The 21,082-nt window shown below is 37.9% G+C and overlaps 1 protein-coding gene across 5 annotated transcripts in view; it reads right to left on the reverse strand.

Moving 5' to 3' along the window:
• Nucleotides 1-10,080: 10,080 nt before the first annotated feature.
• LOC124774945 ((E3-independent) E2 ubiquitin-conjugating enzyme UBE2O) overlaps nt 10,081-21,082 on the reverse strand; it is a 230,923-nt gene continuing 219,921 nt past the window's right edge. For all 5 annotated transcript variants that reach the window (XM_047249649.1, XM_047249654.1, XM_047249652.1 and 2 more), the window contains 2 exons: nt 13,631-13,737; nt 10,081-11,294 (listed from right to left, as the gene is read on the reverse strand). In XM_047249649.1, the coding sequence (XP_047105605.1) occupies nt 11,152-11,294; nt 13,631-13,737 (250 nt within the window). In that variant the 3' untranslated portion in view covers nt 10,081-11,151. The remainder of the gene's footprint in view (nt 11,295-13,630; nt 13,738-21,082) is intronic.

Below are 21,082 nucleotides of genomic sequence, written 5' to 3' on the forward strand. Positions count from 1 at the left end.
CTCGCGCACACACACACACATATCCATCCACACATATACAGACACAAGCAGACACATTTAAAGAATATGTCTGCTTGTGTCTGTATATGTGTGGATGGATATATGTGTGTGTGTGTCTGTGTGTTTGAGTGTATACCCGTCCTTTTTTCCCCCTAAGGTAAGTCTTTCCGCTCCCGGGATTGGAATGACTCCTTACCCTCTCCCTTAAAACCCACATCCTTTCGTCTTTCCCCTCCTTCCCTCTTTCCTGATGAGGCAACAGTTTGTTGCGAAAGCTTGAATTTTGTGTGTGTGTTTGTGTTCGTTTGTGTGTCTGTCGACCTGCCAGCACTTTCATTTGGTAAGTCACATCATCTTTGTTTTTAGATATATGTCCATAATGTAGGTTTTTTATGTCGATAAATCCCCTTCCTCCTTCCTTTCTGCTTAATGTGAATCTTTCAGTTATGAATGTATGTGATGTATTCTATATTTGTGGCATTGTGATCGTGTAAGTGTGGTGAGTGCTTCCAGGTCTGTGTTACTCCATTTCACTACTCCAAATGAGTAGGTGAATACTCGTATAGCATAAGTATTTATAGCTTTTGTCTTGTTTCTTGCTGTCAATTCTGTTTTCAGTATTTTTGTTAGTCTTTGTCTATATTTTTCTTTTAGTTCTTCTTTAATATTTGTATTATCTATTCCTATTTTTTGTCTGTATCCTAGATATTTATAGGCATCTGTTTTTTCCATTGCTTCTATGCAGTCACTGTGGTTATCCAATATGTAAATCTTCTTGTTTAGTGTGTTTTCCCTTGACTATGCTATTTTTCTTACATTTGTCTGTTCCAAAAGCCATATTTATATCATTGCTGAATACTTCTGCTATCTTTAGTAATTGGTTGAGTTGTTGATTTGTTGCTGCCAGTAGTTTTAGATCATCCATGTATAGCAGATGTGTGATTTTGTGTGGGTATGTTCCAGTAATATTGTATCCATAATTTGTATTATTTAGCATGTTGGATAGTGGGTTCAGAGCAAGGCAGAACCAGAAAGGACTTAATGAGTCTCCTTGGTATATTCCACGCTTAATCTGTATTGGCTGTGATGTGATATTATTTGAATTTGTTTGGATATTAAGTGTGGTTTTCCAATTTTTCATTACTATGTTTAGGAACTGTATCAATTTAGGATCTACTTTGTATCTTTCCAATATTTGTGGTAACCATGAGTGGGGTACACTATCAAAAGCTTTTTGGTAATCAATGTATGCATAGTGTAGCGACCTTTGTTTAGTTTTAGCTTGATATGTCACCTCTGCATCTATTATCAGTTGCTCTTTACATCCTCGTGCTCATCTGGAACAGCCCTTTTGTTCTTCATTTATAATTTTGTCCTGTGTTGTATGTGTCATTAATTTCTGTGTAATGACTGAAGTTAATATTTTGTATATTGTTGGTAGGCATGTTATGGGGCGATGTTTAGCTGGGTTTGCTGTGTCTGCCTGATCTTTAGGTTTCAGATAAGTTATTCCATGTGTAAGTGTATCAGGGAATGTGTATGGGTCTGCAATGTAACTGTTAAATAATTTAGTTAGATGTGAATGTGTTGAGGTGAATTTCTTTAGCCAGAAATTTGCTATTTTATCTTTTCCAGGGGCTTTCCAATTGTGAATAGAATTAATTGCTTGGGTGACTTCATGTTGCAAAATTATCACTTCAGGCATTTGTGGTATCATCTTGTATGTATCTGTTTCTGCTTGTATCCACCGTGCATGCCTGTTATGTTGTACCGGGTTTGACCATATGTTGCTCCAGAAGTGTTCCACGTCTGTTATGTTTGGTGGATTGTTTATTTTAATGTGTGTGTTATCCATTGTCTGGTAAAATTTCTTTTGGTTTGTGTTGAATGTTTGGTTTTGTTTCCTTCTATTTTCACTTTTTTTGTATCTTCTAAGTCATTTGGCCAATGCTAGTAATTTCTGCTTCTTTTCATCTAATTGCTCTATCACTTCTTGTTGTGAGATTTTACCTAACCTTTTTCGTTTTTTTTTTCTGACATTTCATTTCTTATAAATTGTGTTAGCTGTCCGAGTCTTTTCTCAGTTTTTCTATTCTGATCTGTAGCCTGTGTTGCCATGCTGGTTTTGTGGGTTTCTTCTGTGTGTTGGTTGGTTCTGATCTCTGCCTAGTGTGTGTATTTAGTGTAGTGAGTGCTCCTATATAAACCAGTAGTTGTAACTCTTCCATAGTTGTGTTTTCATTTATTTTGTTGTGTATGATTGTGTTGATAGTTTTTATTGTTGTTTCGACTTGTGGATTATTTGGCGGTCTATGCAAGAATGGTCTAATGTCTGTATTTGTGTCTTTGTATTCTATATATGTCAGCTGAAATTTTTCTTCTATATCTAACATGTGCGTCACTTCGTGTTCTATTTGTGCTTGTTCTGGTGGCTGTCTTAAGATTTCGTTTTCCTCTGACTGTTTAATTGATGCGTGTTGTTCTTTGTTTGTTTGCTCTGGGATGTTTGAGTCCATTACTGTATTTTCTTCTTCTTCTGATTGCACATTATTTTGTTCCAGTATTTGTTGTATTTATTGTTTGATGTTTTCTAATTCTGACTGGGGTATCCTGTTATTTTTGATTATTACACAGATCTGATCAGCTAGTCGTTGTTCTGTTAAAAATTTTAATTCTGGGTATCTGGTAAGAAATGTTGTGTATACTTGTTATCTGTATCCAGTTGTGTTGGTTCCTAAGTTTTTTGCTTGGTAATAACAGAACATGAGGTGTCGATTAACTTCATCTGACCATCTCATCCTCTGTCTTTGTTTTCCTTCTAGGGTGGTTGCAGGAAGCATATCCTGCAAAACACCTCTATTTGGATTATTATTATTATTTCCTTCACTTTCTCAGACGTTAAGTCCGGTTAAAAATGGAGTGACGAGGACCTTGATCAAGCGTCACTTCCTTTTAACTGTACGGTATGTGTTATATTGCATTTAGGAACTTTCGGGTAATTGAACATGTATCAATAATTACGGATTTCTGTAGTTGTATATATATATGTTTGGATGTAGCTGTATTGCATTGATGTACTGGTGGATACTGTGTGGTATGACTCCTGTAGTTGATAGTATAATTGGTATGATGTCAACCTTATCCTGATGCCACATGTCTTTGACTTCCTCAGCCAGTTGGATGTATTTTTCAATTTTTTCTCCTGTTTTCTTTTGTATATTTGTTGTATTGGGTATGGATATTTCGATTAGTTGTGTTAATTTCTACTTTTTATTGGTGAGTATGATGTCAGGTTTGTTATGTGGCATTGTTTTATCTGTTATAATGGTTCTGTTCCAATATAATTTGTATTCATCATTCTCCAGTACATTTTGTGGTGTATACTTGTATGTAGGAACTTAATAGAGGGAAACATTCCACGTGGGAAAAATATATCTAAAAAGAAAGATGATGAAACTTACCAAACAAAAGCGCTGGCAGGTCGATAGACACACAAACAAACACAAACATACACACAAAATTCTAGCTTTCGCAACCAATGGTTGCCTCGTCAGGAAAGAGGGAAGGAGAAGGAAAGACAAAAGGATATGGGTTTTAAGGGAGAGGGTAAGGAGTCATTCCAATCCCGGGAGCGGAAAGACTTACCTTAGGGGGAAAAAAGGACAGGTATACACTCGCGCACACACACACATATCCATCCACACATACACAGACACAAGCAGACATTTGTAAAGGCCATGTCTGCTTGTGTCTGTGTATGTGTGGATGGATATGTGTGTGTGTGCGAGTGTATACCTGTCCTTTTTTCCCCCTAAGGTAAGTCTCTCCGCTCCCGGGATTGGAATGACTCCTTACCCTCTCCCTTAAAACCCATATCCTTTTGTCTTTCCTTCTCCTTCCCTCTTTCCTGACGAGGCAACCATTGGTTGCGAAAGCTAGAATTTTGTGTGTATGTTTGTGTTTGTTTGTGTGTCTATCGACCTGCCAGCGCTTTTGTTTGGTAAGTTTCATCATCTTTCTTTTTAGATGTATGTAGGAACTTGTTGTTTTAAAAGTTTATGTTGTAAGGCAAGCTGTTGATGTATTATTTTTGCTACATTGTCATGTCTTCTGGGGTATTCTGTATTTGCTAGTATTGTACATCCGGTTGTGATGTGATCTACTGTTTCTATTTGTTGTTTACAAAGTCTGCATTTATCCGTTGTGGTATTGGGATCTTTAATAATATGCTTGCTGTAATACCTGGTGTTTATTGTTTGATCCTGTATTGCAATCATGAATCCTTCTGTCTCACTGTATATGTTGCCTTTTCTTAGCCATGTGTTGGATGCGTCTTGATCGATGTGTGGCTGTGTTAGATGATACGGGTGCTTGCCATGAAGTGTTTTCTTTTTCCAATTTACTTTCTTTGTATCTGTTTATGGTATGTGATCTAAAGGGTTGTAGAAGTGGTTATGAAATTGCAGTGGTGTAGCTGATGTATTTATATGAGTGATTGCCTTGTGTATTTTGCTAGTTTCTGCTCGTTCTAGAAAGAATTTTCTTAAATTGTCTACCTGTCCATAATGTAGGTTTTTTATGTCGATAAATCCCCTTCCTCCTTCCTTTCTGCTTAATGTGAATCTTTCTGTTGCTGAATGTATGTGATGTATTCTATATTTGTGGCATTGTGATCGTGTAAGTGTATTGAGTGCTTCTAGGTCTGTGTTACTCCATTTCACTACTCCAAATGAGTAGGTCAATATTGGTATGGCATAAGTATTTATAGCTTTTGTCTTGTTTCTTGCTGTCAATTCTGTTTTCAGTATTTTTGTTAGTCTTTGTCTATATTTTTCTTTTAGTTCTTCTTTAATATTTGTAGTATCTATTCCTATTTTTTGTCTGTATCCTAGATATTTATAGGCATCCGTTTTTCCATCGCTTCTATGCAGTCGCTGTGGTTATCCAATATGTAATCTTCTTGTTTAGTGTGTTTTCCCTTGACTATGCTATTTTTCTTACATTTGTCTGTTCCAAAAGCCATACTTATATCATTGCTGAATCCTTCTGTTATCTTTAGTAATTGGTTGAGTTGTTGATTTGTTGCTGCCAGTAGTTTTAGATCATCCATGTATAGCAAATGTGTGATTTTGTGTGGGTATGTTCCAGTAATATTGTATCCATAATTTGTATTATTTAGCATGTTGGATAGTGGGTTCAGAGCAAGGCAGAACCGGAAAGGACTTAATGAGTCTCCTTGGTATATTCCACGCTTAATCTGTATTGGCTGTGATGTGATATTATTTGAATTTGTTTGGATATTAAGTGTGGTTTTCCAATTTTTCATTACTATGTTTAGGAACTGTATCAATTTAGGATCTACTTTGTATCTTTCCAATATTTGTAGTAACCATGAGTGGGGTACACTATCAAAAGCTTTTTGGTAATCGATGTATGCATAGTGTAGCGACCTTTGTTTAGTTTTAGCTTGATATGTCACCTCTGCATCTATTATCAGTTGCTCTTTACATCCTCGTGCTCCTTTGCAACAGCCTTTTTGTTCTTCATTTATAATTTTGTTCTGTGTTGTATGTGTCATTAATTTCTGTTTAATGACTGAAGTTAATATTTTGTATATTGTTGGTAGGCATGTTATGGGGCGATATTCAGCTGGGTTCGCTGTGTCTGCTTGATCTTTAGGTTTCAGATATGTTATTCCGTGTGTAAGTGTATCAGGGAATGTGTATGGGTCTGCAATGTAACTGTTAAATAATTTAGTTAGATGTGAATGTGTTGAGGTGAACTTCTTTAACCAGAAATTTGCTATTTTATCATTTCCAGGGGCTTTCCAATTGTGAGTAGAATTAATTGCTTGGGTGACTTCATGTGGCAAAATTATCACTTCAGGCATTTGTGGTATCATCTTGTATGTGTGTGTTTCTGCTTGTATCCATCGTGCATGCCTGTTATGTTGTACCGGGTTTGACCGTATGTTGCTCCAGAAGTGTTCCACGTCTGTTATGTTTGGTGGATTGTTTATTTTAATGTGTGTGTTATCCATTGTCTGGTAAAATTTCTTTTGGTTTGTGTTGAATGTTTGGTTTTGTTTCCTTCTATTTTCACTTTTTTTGTATCTTCTAAGTCATTTGGCCAATGCTAGTAATTTCTGCTTCTTTTCATCTAATTGCTCTATCACTTCTTGTTGTGAGATTTTACCTAACCTTTTTCGTTTTTTTTTTCTGACATTTCATTTCTTATAAATTGTGTTAGCTGTCCGAGTCTTTTCTCAGTTTTTCTATTCTGATCTGTAGCCTGTGTTGCCATGCTGGTTTTGTGGGTTTCTTCTGTGTGTTGGTTGGTTCTGATCTCTGCCTAGTGTGTGTATTTAGTGTAGTGAGTGCTCGTATATAAACCAGTAGTTGTAACTCTTCCATAGTTGTGTTTTCATTTATTTTGTTGTGTATGATTGTGTTGATAGTTTTTATTGTTGTTTCGACTTGTGGGTTATTTGGTGGTCTATGCAAGAATGGTCTAATGTCTGTATTTGTGTCTTTGTATTCTATATATGTTAGCTGAAATTTTTCTTCTATATCTAACATGTGCATCACTTCGTGTTCTATTTGTGCTTGTTCTGGTGGCTGTCTTAAGATTTCGTTTTCCTCTGATTGTTTAATTGGTGCGTGTTGTTCTTTGTTTGTTTGCTCTGGGATTTTCTTCTTCTTCTGATTGCACATTATTTTGTTCCAGTATTATTATTATTATTACTACTACTATTATTATTAATTGTTGCTACTACTTTTAGACTTTTTAATGCCCTTCATTATCCAGACATTTAAGCAAAGATGCTCATTCTCTGAGCCACATACCCCACCCTAAGGTGGTTACTGAAGAACACACCAGGTCTCTGTTAATAGCGATGTTGATCACTTCCAGCTCATCAAACTTTATGTTCCTGAAAATCCAAGCCAGCCTTGGCTGGGTGGGCTCCACAAAGTTCTGTTGAACAGCAACCGTAGATGTGCAACGGGTGAAATGAGCATTAACCTCTAGCCACTACTGGTAGCATTAACAGATCCGAAGATTGATAGGAACCCAGTTGTTCTATGACATTAAGTATTCGTAAATAATAACAATTTGCAATAATATAAGACATAATTTGAAGTAAGAATTCTTACAGCAAAGTCACACAATATTCTACATAAAGTACCCGTAAGTCTGAAAAATGAAAATGTCATAGCTGCATGGAATTGGAACTACTTAACAACAATGTTGTTTAAGAACATAATATATTTATACAACCAGTTGCACTGCTATCAATATTATTTTTATTAAACTATACGCCTATTTCAGATATACAGCCACTGTCACACAGTCAGGTTATACAAATATATTATGTCCTTAAAAATCATTTATTATGCAGCAGGCCCAGAGGATTACTGAAAGATGTTCTTGTCAAGATTGTTCTATGTGCTTGTGCATTTAATGATTCTTGTGTGTAATGCTCACGTTATAGATGCACTGATTACTACGTTTTAAAGCTTAGTTCCTGCACTAATAAGTGATAGGTGGCCTAATGGAGTAGGAGCTCTTCTCAGCTTTTTGTTTACAATGCTCTGGTGTCTCAGGTATTCAGAACTAATTCTGTAGTGTGTATAAGTGTGGGCGATTATTTGAAACTTCCTGATAGACTGAAACTGGACTGGGATATTAACCTAGAAACTTTGCCTTTAGTGGGCAAGTGCTCTACTGACCGAGCTAACCAAGCATGACTCATGCCCCATCCCAAATGTAGGAGATTAGATAATGGTGGAAATAAAGCTACGAGGGAGGGTCATGAGTCATGCTTGGGTAGCTCAGTCAGTAAAGCGCTTGCCCACAAAAGGCAATGGTCCTGGGTAACGTCCTGGTCTGGCTCAAAGTTTTAATCTAGCACAGAGTTTGAAATCTCCAGTTTACAGGACTTTCTAAATCTTCAGTATTAATTAAATTGTAGCACTTAAAACTTGAGCTCTATCTTCCACAGTTATATATATATTAGAGAGAGAGATGGACATTTACTTGTTTCTTAAATCCATTTGTTATTTATTAAACACCATATAGTATTTCTGTCGTTTTAACCTGCCACAAAATTTACATACTGCTTCAAATACAGAAGCCAAAAATTAAAAACACTCCTATACAAGAGAGAATAAATGCAGCTTCTTATGCACAACTGAAACTGGACTAACTACAGCAAGAAAAATAAACTATCCTCCCAGCAGAAGAGAGGAGAAGGGATTGGGCTGATATTTTTGAAAGTCTTAGATTCAGCATCTTGTTTTGCATTAGAGTGGCAATTCAAAAGGCAGAGTTTGTAGGACATATTCATCCATTTTTGAGAAAATCTTAGAATTCCTTAGTGGTTGGGCAAAAGGCAAATTTTATAATTTGCAGTTCTCCAATATGGCTTCTTCATAGACATTGGTCTGCTCACTGGGAATGAGGGAAATCAACCGGCAGAAATGCAGATTTTATACAAGAGCTGGATACAAAGTAGTGGTAAAACTGCTTTAACATCAAAGTGGTGAGTTAGTGAGCTGCCACCTGTGTTGGTACAACAAAGGCCTCTGAGATGAGTTTTTACAGTGAGTAGGGACAGTATTTCCCGATGTACTGCAGTGGGTAGACCACTGAACATCTTAGCAACAGTGCAACCGCCCTAACATCATATTTGCAAAGCTAGAGCAAAGTTGTTGCCTCAAGACTGATGCGACATGAGGCTGGAGTGTGCAAGAATGTTTTCAGGGACTCTGTGAAGCATGTGGTGGTGCAGCATTGCCATACAGCGTAGGCGCACGATGTGTTAAAAGCATTCAGATTAGGAGAGATGCTGTGAAGGATCACCCTCACAGGGGGCAATAAAGTTTAATGCCTAGCTTCCTAGTAGGACGTTGATCGACACTGGACTCTGCACAAGTTAGCAGCAGAAGTCAGAGTATGTCACAAAACTGTGCTCCACATTCTGGGATAATGAAAAATTGCAGCACATTGGATAAATCCACGCAATATCTGAGGTACAACAATGGGGACTGCTTTGTTATTACACAGGAGTTGTTGGGCTGGTACCCAATGGAAGGTAACAGCTTTCTTTGATGCATCATCACTATTACCATCACTGTGTGTGCTCGTATGAACCAAACTTGAAATGCCAATACAATGAATGGAGGCACCCAGTTCTCCTTGCCCACAGAAAGTGCGCAGTACACCAAGTGCTGTGAAGGTGATGTTCACTGTGGTGTGTGACAATGATGTGGTAATGTTGCATCATGCAATACCACCAAGTGTGATGGTAGATGCTGCCTACTACTGCATGTTCCTGCAACACCACCTCTGTCCAGCACTCAGGCGAAAACAATGATATTTCATGGAACAGCACCCCATCATTCTGCATGACAATGCATGATGCCACACAGCTGCTGCTGTCCAGGACATTTTGTGCCGCTGGCAATGGGAGAGTCCGGAACATCCACCATACTCACCCTACATGATTCACTGTGATTACGATCTCCAAAGTGAAAGAACAACAGCGAGGGATCCGGTAACACCACAGATGACATTATCCATGCCATAGGGTGGTCGATGCAAGACATCAACAGACACTGACATCCAGATGGTAGACAACGCCTTCTGGACATTTGCTAAAAGGTCATAAATTATGGGGACAATTATATTGAAGGTGCAGTGGAAGTACCTCAGTCAATGCAGTTATTCCCAAGAAAAATAATAGTTTTTATTACTGTTTATCCAACCCTTGCATTGGCGTGGCAGTGTGTGTAAGGTTGCGCTTTACCCGAGACTGCCAGTAGGACTAATGTGTTCTGTATATGCCAAATGATCCTTGCTTTATGTTAATGTACAATAAGTGGGACAATTACAAAAAATTGAAATCTTGAAACTAGTCTCTGCATGCAAAAATGCACAAAAAAAATTGGAACTTACACAAAAAAATGTTCTACTAGTTATGAAATTGTTATTGGGACTTTTAAATGGGCCAGTTATTCAATTTAAACACAACCTTGCAAGGAGTGATTGACAGAACACTGATATAAACAATGCACCAAATCAACGAACCAAACTTAATTTTATTTTTGTGCTTGCATTTTACACTTCAACAATATACCAGATATTTCTTATTATAGTATCAGGAAAAAATATATATGTGTATGTAATTTACAACGGAGCAATTGCATGCAGAGCAAGAACCAGTTCTGTTCCATAAAAATGCCTTTTCAAAGAGTCTTATAAATAACAGTTTCTTCACATTACACACTGAAAAATGCTGTGTTTTGTTACACAAAATCAGAGTAAAAACAATCAAACACAGTTAACTGATAATCTTGACTGTCTTGGGATAGGAATTCCCTTCACTGTGGTACTTCACATATTGACAATTACACAGCAGATATACATACATTAAATATACAACAGTTCATTTTTAAATATTTATCTACATGATGATATATTTTTCAGCACCACTTTTCAATGTCCTTACATTACACACGATCACAAGAGCCAGACAAAATTATCAGAACTCCCTGAGTTAACAGAAAATTTATTAACAGAAGAAACGAAGGTCAGGAGCAATGCCTATACTCATACTGACATTATGTCAAAACTTACAAAGAGCAGCAACAGTAGCAGCACAGCATTTCGTTGCATCACAGTTGTGTGGAAAAGTGACTGCTCATACCTAAGGAGTGGATGTACTGTACAATATTCTCTTTACTGATTTTTATTTATTATGACCGATCTAAATTTTACAATTAAAGTATGAACAAAAAATACTAGCAAATTCTACATGTTTATAGTCTTTTCTCCAAACATACGATGTAGAAGAGGTGTAGTTTGCTTTTAAGGAAATTCCTATGCTGCAGTTAAGTTTTTTGACACTGGAGTTACTCTTAAATAAAGATGAAGGTAAAAGATTGTTTCAATACGTCACCAATACTATAATCACCAACAAAACAACAGTTAAGTCCGTGTCCATTCTTCATTATACGGTAGTGCCAGTGACTGGGCAGAAAGAATAAATAAATATTTGGGAGGGATGGCAGCATGGCCTACCGCAGAGTGCCTATAGTGAGCGCTGAGGCAACTTGTTGCTAAATGTAGGCAATGTGGATGAAGCATGTACTAACTGGCGGGTGTCAGGACACCCACCGATGCAAGAACCTCACGGAATGTGACCAAAGTTTTGCGTAGTGTGAGACAGAATCCTTTCGAGGCAGGAATCAGAGGAAAATCAGGTAGCGGGACTTTCAAGTCATTTGTTAATTCTGTAAAGAAGAAAGAGAGAGCATTAGACAATTATTTACACTTCTGTAAAGAAGAAAGAGAGAGCATTAGACAATTATTTACACTTACAACTTACATAAATAATTTACGTTACAATAATGAATAATTCACATTACATATAGTTATAACATCTAACCACATGTGACAATCAAATATGGGCTGAAGCTCTTTATTTACAATATTTTATTTCTTGCTAGGATTTGTATTGTATAGCATTGTATTTTATGTTAACCGGGGGCCTAGAAATGAAGGAGAGGCTCAGTCCCCACCGCAGCCGCAGTGGTCCACAACCCCACGACGACTACCACAGTCCACTTCACCCCTCTGCCGCCTGACACCGAACAACTCTTTCAGGGTTATTGTGCGGTTAAGTCCCGTGGACCCATGTCTTGCGTTATCCCTGCTGCATTGCATTTCAAATGTGGACCAACATACTAGGAAGCATGTGGTTGTTAAGCTTTTGCTAACCAGTGTAAATGTAGGAAAGATGAACAGAATATACGAAAACCTTTAAGAAAATGACAACACAGATGTTATGGTCCACTCGTATGTAACATCTTTGAAATGAAAATGATTTCAGCTGAGACAGAGTACACATATTTAATAATAATAGTGGTTCAGAGCAGTTCCTGTTTCTCACTGTGTATCCATACAGCAAGCTCTATTCTAACACATGTATAGAAAAATGAAACATTACAGATCCACGAGTGTATTTAATCTGCAGTTAAAAAGTCTCTCTATCTTTAAGTTGACAGCTCTTTAATGAACCTGCTAAAACCATAGTTCTTTAACTGCATCCCTCTCCCCCATACTTTCCCCCTCCCTCACAAAAAGTCAAGATTTGTCACGCTTCCCTGTCATACACAATCTTTCCAAAGAAGGGAAAATACATTTTATTTTTAAACTGCGTATAACCTTCTCTTGCTGGAAAGAACTACAATAAAAACTAGATGGAATGAGAGTGGAACTGGATAAAATAGGAATAAGGTTTGCAAATGAGTAATCGCTAATACAAATCCTATACAAGAGGATATCCAGTTGTAAACAAGGTAACACTTATGGACACCAAGTAACAACAACCAAACACAGTTTTAATGGCAGTCAAATATATGCAGAAAGTATGTGTACAATGACAGGAGCTAACCTGGAGTAAAAGTATCAATTTGTTGAAAAGAACAAAAAAACTTTCAGTAAATTTTACAGGAACTTTATTAAGGAGTAGTGCATACGAAGTATAAAAGAATGGCAGCTGAATCTTGCTGCAAAAAATGCTGGAAAATAAAAAGCAAGGTTTAGTCATCAACATGCAGTTTCAATGCTGCCTGATTATGTTTACAAGAAGCATAGCTGAAATGCACGAAGCCACCTGGTTTCAGCCTAGCATTTCGCATCATATTTTGTCAAATGGTCTCCCTGCATAACCAAGACAAATAACAGGGCAGAGTTCCAATAAAGCCTCTTTAATGAAAAGTAACACTTAAAGAGTGTACCATCAAATTATAGCTGACTCTATTCACTAACAACACATATGCAAAAATAAAGGAATGAGATGAAATGTTAGGTCTTTGATTGTCAAATACTTTATCAGTACCTACAGAGGCATGGGGAACTGTGTGAAACAAATTTTGTCTGAAAATGTTGCTGTAGTATACTTTACAATCTTGCTGATTTACAAATGAATTTCGTTATGAAAGTGAAACTAATCCTATTTTTGACAAGAGTGGTACAAAGAAGCATGTTTGTGCCCTATTTACAAGATATGAAAAGCAAATGAACTACTTGTTTTTTGGTAACCTGACAGGAAAAGGTGGCACAATCAGTGAACAATATATGAAACCAGTTGTATCACTATGAACTCTTGGCATAGAAGTGTCTAGAAAAAGCTTCAGAAATGCACGAATAAATTGTAAACACAATTAGGAACAGTAGCCACTCATCTGCAGCATATTGATGTGTGGCACACAGAAATATGTAAAAGAAGAGAGATGTTACAAGCTACTGGGTGACCACACTTTTTTAGTGCTATAAGGACACACACACACACACACACACACACACACACACACACACACACACACACACACTTAGAGCTTTTATATGATACTACAGACAGAAAAATAACTGGATTGATCTACTGCAACTCAAAAACACGGAACACCGATTAAAAAACTATAAAATGGATTTGAAAACAAGAAGAATTAACTAGTTCTGACATAAATATAAGAGAAGAGAGTGAGGTAAGGAAGGTCTTATGAATGAAACCAATATAAATATTCATGCTGAAGTACAGTAATCTCAAAAATCATGATGAACTAACCTGTCTCATGCAGCTGACGGAACGTAGTTGGTGTTGTAGGTGACAGGGGATGTGATGAATTGTATCGCTCTGAGATGTCCAGCCACGATTCCAACCGCCTCAGCAATCTACAAAAAAGACAGAGTTAAACTTTACATTACAAAAGTTATTTTATATTCCCAACAATGCAAAAGCTAGTCTATTATTTAATGTGTGATCAGATGTGGTGTAGTGTGGTGTGTTACCTTTCCTTAATTTTTTAGTATGATACAATATACAGTTTTTTGTTATCTAAAAGATGTGATAGTCTTGGATTGTTATAGCAGCAGGCCAAAATATTCACACAAATATACTGTGCAAAATCAATGTTTGATCAGCAATCCTTGAGCAAAATTTAATTTGAGTTCATTTTTTATTAATATTCTGATGGTAAACTCGTCATAATTAATACTACATACTTCTATAATAACCCATAAGAACAGCGAAGATTATCATAAAAAGTAAATGAAAATCCACAACATGCATGCATGCACACGACCACTGTCTAAGATCGCTGAGGCTGGACTGCGTACTGCAACTATGCCTGATGGGAGAAACAATCTGTAGACGGTGGGGGTAAGGAGGAGACTGGAGTGTGAAAGGGGTGGGGTAGTACGAGGTAAGTAGAGGAGGGGGTGGGGGTGGGGGGAAGACTACTGGGTGCATTGGTCAAATAGAAGGCTGGGTAGTGCTGGGGTGGGAGCAGGGCACCATCCTTTGCCAACCTATTCATGGGCCATCAACAGGAATTCTTCCTAACCACACAGAGCAGCAAACACTTCACCTAGTTCAAATTCACTGTGACCTGGACTGAGGGTGAGGATACTGTATCCACATTCTTCCAGAACCTTGGCAACTTATCCCCTATTCGTTCCACTTGGTTCTCCTCAACCCAACGAGCCACCTTCCTTCATGTCGGTCTTCACCTCAACGATGACTACATCAGTATCTCTGACCATATCAAACCCACAAACCACTAGCAACACTTCCACTTTGACAGCTCCTCTCATTCCGCACCAAGAAGCAAGAATGCCCTTCCACACAGCATGGCCACCTGTGGCAGTCACGTCTGCAGTGATGAGCAGTCCCTCTCCACATATACCATGGGTCTCACTGAGGCCTTCACAGAGCAAAATTACCCTCCCAACCTTGTACACACGCCTTGTTTCTAGTCACCAATCACTTCCCACATTTCCAATGCCACGGTACAAAAGAGCACTCCCCTCATAACTCGGAACCACCCACGACTGGAGCAACTGTATCACATTCTCCTCCAGGATTTTGACTACAACTCGTCATACCCTGAAACAAGGTGTATTACCCCTCCCATAGTGGTATTCTATCACACAATGAACTTACGCTTGTCCTTGTTCATCAATACTCCAAATCTACTCCCAATCCTTTGTCTCATGGCTCACATCTCTGACTAGATGCAAAACTTGTCCCACACATTCTCCCATGACCACCTACTTCAGTCTGCCCCTCCCCTCCCTCCTTCCCCCTTAGCCTCCCGACACTGCACCCGACAGCTTCGTTATGCCACCATCTAGTACCTGCACGCACCGCCTAGTAGTGCTTTCTTCTCTTCCTCCACCTGTACCCTGTTATCTCTCCCCCTTCCCCCACCCACTCTGGATTGTTGCTTCTGTGTGATGCAGCTGCATACTGGTTGGAGTGACCACTGACAGTGTGTGTGTGTGTGTGTGTGTGTGTGTGTGTGTGTGTGTGTGTGTGTGTGTTTCCTTTCTGAAAAAGAATTTGGCCAAAAGCTCAGTGTGTAACAATCTTTTCGTGTCTGTCTGCAACTCAACGTCTATCTATGTGATGGGAGGAATCTATCCTTTTCAGAATACTGTCATTACAAGAATATCATTAATTTGAAATTTCATGTAATTCTGCACAATTAATGAAAAATATAGATTAATGGTAAAGCATCTCAGAAAATTTCATTTCTAATTAGCCAGTGTTCTCCCACACAAATTAAATATATGTTTTTTTCTTTGCTTATTTTTCTTTATTTAATTTATGAATGTCCAATTCCAAGGTCTACCTCCTTACAATTGACTTAGACCACAAAAATATACATGTTTAATGTAGCGAAGTGGTTCCCAATCTATGTGGCACAGTGCTGCAGCTGTGCTACAGAAATACCAAAAAAATAATTCAAAATCAGACACTTTCTGCATCTGTAATTGATATAGAGAGAACAAACAGAAATCGACTGACTTGTGTCCACGATCCATTGTAAAGTATATCCCACGCAATTCTGAACAGTGTGATAATGAATACTTGTGCAAAGGGAACACTGGCTGCAATCCTTTGTCTAGCTTCAGCTATGAAGTGGCTTACTACCTGAACCATGTAACGTGCGAATTGTAGACATTATGTCGAGTGCTAAGCGAACACTATTCTCTGCCAATAATGCACTGGGTATGTCTTTGGCATGCCACCCTTTGAGGTCCAACAATTATTGTAGTGAATATGGAGCCACATGTTCATTGATTAATGTGAAGGAGTGTGCTGACAGGTGTGTAAATAAAGTGCAGTGCTGCCACATAAACCGTGTCAGGGAAGGACACTGGTTTGATATTCGTTATTTTGCTATGAAGATGTTCATATGGTAGGCATTGTGGAAATGTCACTATGATTACAGTTTTACTGTCTTGAGCCAAGGGTAGAGCTAACATTCACTTCTCATCACCACATTCATGGCTCGCTAGGTAATCATGGTAATTAATGTAATAAATTGTTGTTCCGATTCCTCTAAAAATGGACAATTTTTTTACCGAAGTTGAATAACAAACACAGAACTGAAAATAAGGAGGACACATCACTTTTCAGAAAGCAAAAAATATTATAGTAATTATGATAATAGTTATTTGGATCTTGGCTTTAAATCAACAAATGTGAAGTGAAATTACAGTTTTGGCAGCATAGCGCATTCTTCCAATAAGTAAAAATACCACTTAGAAGCCAGCCTTTCAGGCTTTGTCAGTAAATTTTGCAACTGCACTACCAGGAACTTAGATGAATCAAAAGAACAAAAAGGTACTTGTGAATAACAAATAATACTTTGTTAACATTATAGAAGGTTGCAAGTAGACTTGAAAAGTGTAAGAAGCCACAACGCACAGCAGAAAAATGATTCACTGTAGATTTCATAAATATTATCCACTAGCGAACCCAGCAATGCTTCATAATTGATAAACATGTATGGGAATTGGATATAGGTCCCGATCTCCTCCTTCGCCCTCTATGTCCATCTCCTCCTCCTATTCCTCTCTTTGTCCATCACCCTCCACTTCTCATTCCCCCTCTCGCTGACCTAGAGCCTTGTTTATTGTAACTGCCAATGAAACCTTGACTGAGAATTAAGGTCACTTAAAATAAACAGGTAAATCTGTTGGGATCATTGGTATAATGAATATGAGAGACCTCTCCTGTTTCTTGTTCTTAAGGACAGCAGCTTCAAAGACCTATTTCACACAATTTTAGTCTGTTAACAGATAGGATGATGAAGTTTCAGACGATTCAGATTTCATAGTACTATTCTAATCATAAGCCGATAAGCCACAAATACAACTATCCCATTTTCTGTTCACTGTTGTGTATACAATTTTTGTAGAAAAAATTTATATGGGAGAACAAATTGTCTAATGGTTTAAATACTCTGCCATCACACTTAAAAGTAACTGTGACACAGAAAATGAAACTGCACATTTTCATGACAATGCATTTTCATTTTTGCAGTTCGATTCAACAGAAAACCTGAAAATTGTCGTTTAAAAAAATGTATAGTCTGCATTCGTCCGAATGTTTATTACAGTAACATGCAAAAATTTGTGGAATATTGTGTAAAAATTTGAAGTAAATCAATCAAGAACTTTGAGATTTTTGGTAACAACATTTACGATATACAACTATGTCCGCCCAAACATTTATGAGAGTATCATGCAAACATGTGAAGCAGACTGATCAACAAATTTCTCAGATTTTTGTTACCAACATTTCCCCTTTACGTAGAATGTATGTATGTATTTATATACCAATAATTATTCAAAAAATATGTAACCTATGTCCATCCAAATGTTTATCATAGTATCATGTAAAAATACAATGTAAATGAGTAAAGATCTTTTCGAGACTTTTGGTAACAAAGGTAAACAACGACTTGTCTATATAGCAGTATAGATATACAGATGTTTCATATTTCGGGTGGTTGGGTGGGGGTTGGGGAGGGGGGAGTTTTTGAGAGTGCCTTTACCTACCAATACTATCAGTCTCAGAGTTCAGCTTGGGGTAACGGTGTTCCGAAAGGATAGACTAAACACAGTTGGCATTGGCATGTTTGTTACTGTTAGAATAGTTTATCTTGTTGCAAAATTGACGTAGATAGTCCCTGCGAGTTAGTGACGTAGATAGTCCCTGCGAGTTAGTGACGTAGATAGTCCCTGCGAGTTAGTGACGTAGATAGCCCCTGCGAGTTAGTGACGTAGATAGCCCCTGCGAGTTAGTGACGTAGATAGTCCCTGCGAGTTAGTGACGTAGATAGTCCCTGCGAGTTAGTGACGTAGATAGTCCCTGCGAGTTAGTGACGTAGATAGTCCCTGCGAGTTAGTGACGTAGATAGTCCCTGCGAGTTAGTGACGTAGATAGTCCCTGCGAGTTAGTGACGTAGATAGTCCCTGCGAGTTAGTGACGTAGATAGTCCCTGCGAGTTAGTGACGTAGATAGTTCCCGCGAGTTAGCTAAGTAGATAGTTCCTGTGAGTTAGCGAAGTAGATAGTTCCTGTGAGTTAGTATGGGCAGAGGTCATGCTTGGCAACCAGAATAAAACAATAACTGGATCCTTTTACCGACCTCCCAATTCAGATGATACAATTACTGAAAGGTTCTACTAAAACCCGAGTTTGATTTCAAACACGTACCCGACTTACACAATTATAGGTGGTGGTTGTTTCTAATTTACCTTCGATATGTTGGCAAAAATACACATTTAATTCTGGATGTACATATAAAACATCATCTGAAATTGTGCTAAACACATTCTCTGAAAATTATTTTGAGCAGTTAGTTCATGAACCCACGCACATAGTAAACAGTTGTGAAAACACACTTGACCTCTTAGCAACAAATAATCCTGAGTTAATAACAAGCATCAAAATGGATACAGGGATTATCGAACACAGGTTTGTCATAGTGGGATTCAATGTTGCAACCCCCACATCCTCCAAAAAAGCAGATAAAAATCACTTGATGCCTTCCTGAGAGACAATCTCCTCTCCTTCCAAATTAACAATGTAAGTACAGACCAGATGTGACTTGAATTCAAAGAAATAGCATCGGCAGCAACTGAGAGATTTATACCAAATAAATTAACAAACAATGGAGCTGATCCCCCACAGTACACAAAACGGGTCAAAACGCTGTTGCAGACATGCCAAATTTAAACAGATGCAAACACAAGCCACTTCAGCATCGGCAGCAACTGAGAGATTTATACCAAATAAATTAATAAACAATGGAGCTGATCCCCCACAGTACACAAAACGGGTCAAAACGCTGTTGCAGACATGCCAAATTTAAACAGATGCAAACACAAGCCACTTCACAAAGGCTGTTATTATGTAATGCGGAGCAATGTTGGAAGTGTCCGCTGCAAGGTGTTACAGAAACATGACATGCTTTGTGAAGACTTACAAAGCAGTTCAATTGATTATGTGTTCTGTAGTACTGTGCGTTCCGTACTTATTGTAGTCGGGCTTTCATTTCGTTTAATTCTTCAAATGTTTTGCAGCACTTTGAGGAGAACCTCCAGCAACAATGCCATGCTGGATCCAAGAGCTGTATTACGTGCTTTCACAGGATCTTGAAGATAGGAATTCCTTTGCAAACATTAAATCAGCATGCTTGGGAGATGAATGATGCTAGCCGCGACATGTCATCTGAGCTAGTTTCATTGCAAGTGATACTTAAAATCTCAGAAACAGTTACGAAAATCCTGCAGAAACTTAACCCCTTCACTGCGACAGATTTGCTCTCTGCATTCCCTGCTGAGGATGGCTTTTGTTATGGGGGTACTGCTTACTGCTTGCCAAAAGCAGGTGCCTTTGCTGAGAGACAGTATTCTGGCCAACACAAAAAAACTTAACTGATTTTTTTGAAAACCAGGAAGTGAAAAAATTCGTCTTTTGCACATCTCACAGTCTGATATCTTCACTCGATAAAGAACTGAATGTCTTTTCATTATCCGTCATACTTCATGTGCTACATCAAATTAGGTAAAACATTGCATTTAATTTTAAAGAGTTTGCCTAGGTAAAAAACACTTTGCAGTGAATGAAATGTACAGAGGATATCAAAATTTTATTTAAAACTGAGAGCAGATTGACATCTCATTTGGTTCTTCAGTTATTGGGTTTTATAGACAACAGACTATTAAGTGTAATGTACCCATTCATGTCCTTGGTTTTTTGCAAATGTTCACATGCAATGAGGTGTTGTATGACAACTTTTTTTATTCACTGAAATATGGTAGTAACTCATCTGCAATTGTGAGATGCTGGCACTCAGGATGCATATGGACGTCCACAGCACTGTAGGAAAACTCAAGTGGCACGTTCATATACACCCACAGCACTTGGGGGGAATGGTGTAGTATGACGTGTATGAGGGTTAATGGGCCCCAAGAAACGTATAGCCTCTTCAAAAAAATTCTTTATTGATAGTTGTTTCATGATAGTATTACAAACAGTAATGATACTGGCATTATAAAGTATATCTAATGTATTTATTCTGTTACAGAGCTGGCTCACTTTTCTCTGTGGTTTCACTGTTAAGACAATTAGAAAAGGAGTTACTTGTGAATCTTGACATAGCCTAATTCAACAAGAAAAATGTAGTTCTCCATTAATGTACATTATCTTTAAACAGTATTAACTGTAATGTTTCCTTCTATCCTTCAGAATAATTATATATGATTTCAGGCCTGAGACTGCCAAAATTGTCATTTCTCACGCTTGTACAATTTTCACTATAGCAGTTCGTCACTTCCCAATGTTTTTAGCACTTCAAAGATTTTACAGTGCAACTCAGTGAAACTTCAGATCATGCCGAGAAATTAAGCCAGATAATCTGCAAAAATGTCTTAAATAACACTCTACACAATGTAACTGAACATCTTGGAAGGATGAAATATTTAAACAAGAAGCCCATCAAGAACAGATGTGATCAGTACATGCAGTGCTGCTTGGGTGGACTATGGCATGCTTACAGTGCTCAGGTGGTGTATATGAGTACTTCCTGGGTTCACATTTTTCTCAGAATGTGGAAGCTGGGAGAATACTAATGGGTGATGATCAAAATAAAGCTATGGATTCAGCAGAGACACAATGAAGCATTCAATGATAGCATTTGCATCATGCAAGTCCCCTG

Source organism: Schistocerca piceifrons, chromosome 2 (genome assembly GCF_021461385.2).
Source record: "Schistocerca piceifrons isolate TAMUIC-IGC-003096 chromosome 2, iqSchPice1.1, whole genome shotgun sequence".
Classification (NCBI taxonomy): Eukaryota; Metazoa; Arthropoda; class Insecta; order Orthoptera; family Acrididae; genus Schistocerca; species Schistocerca piceifrons.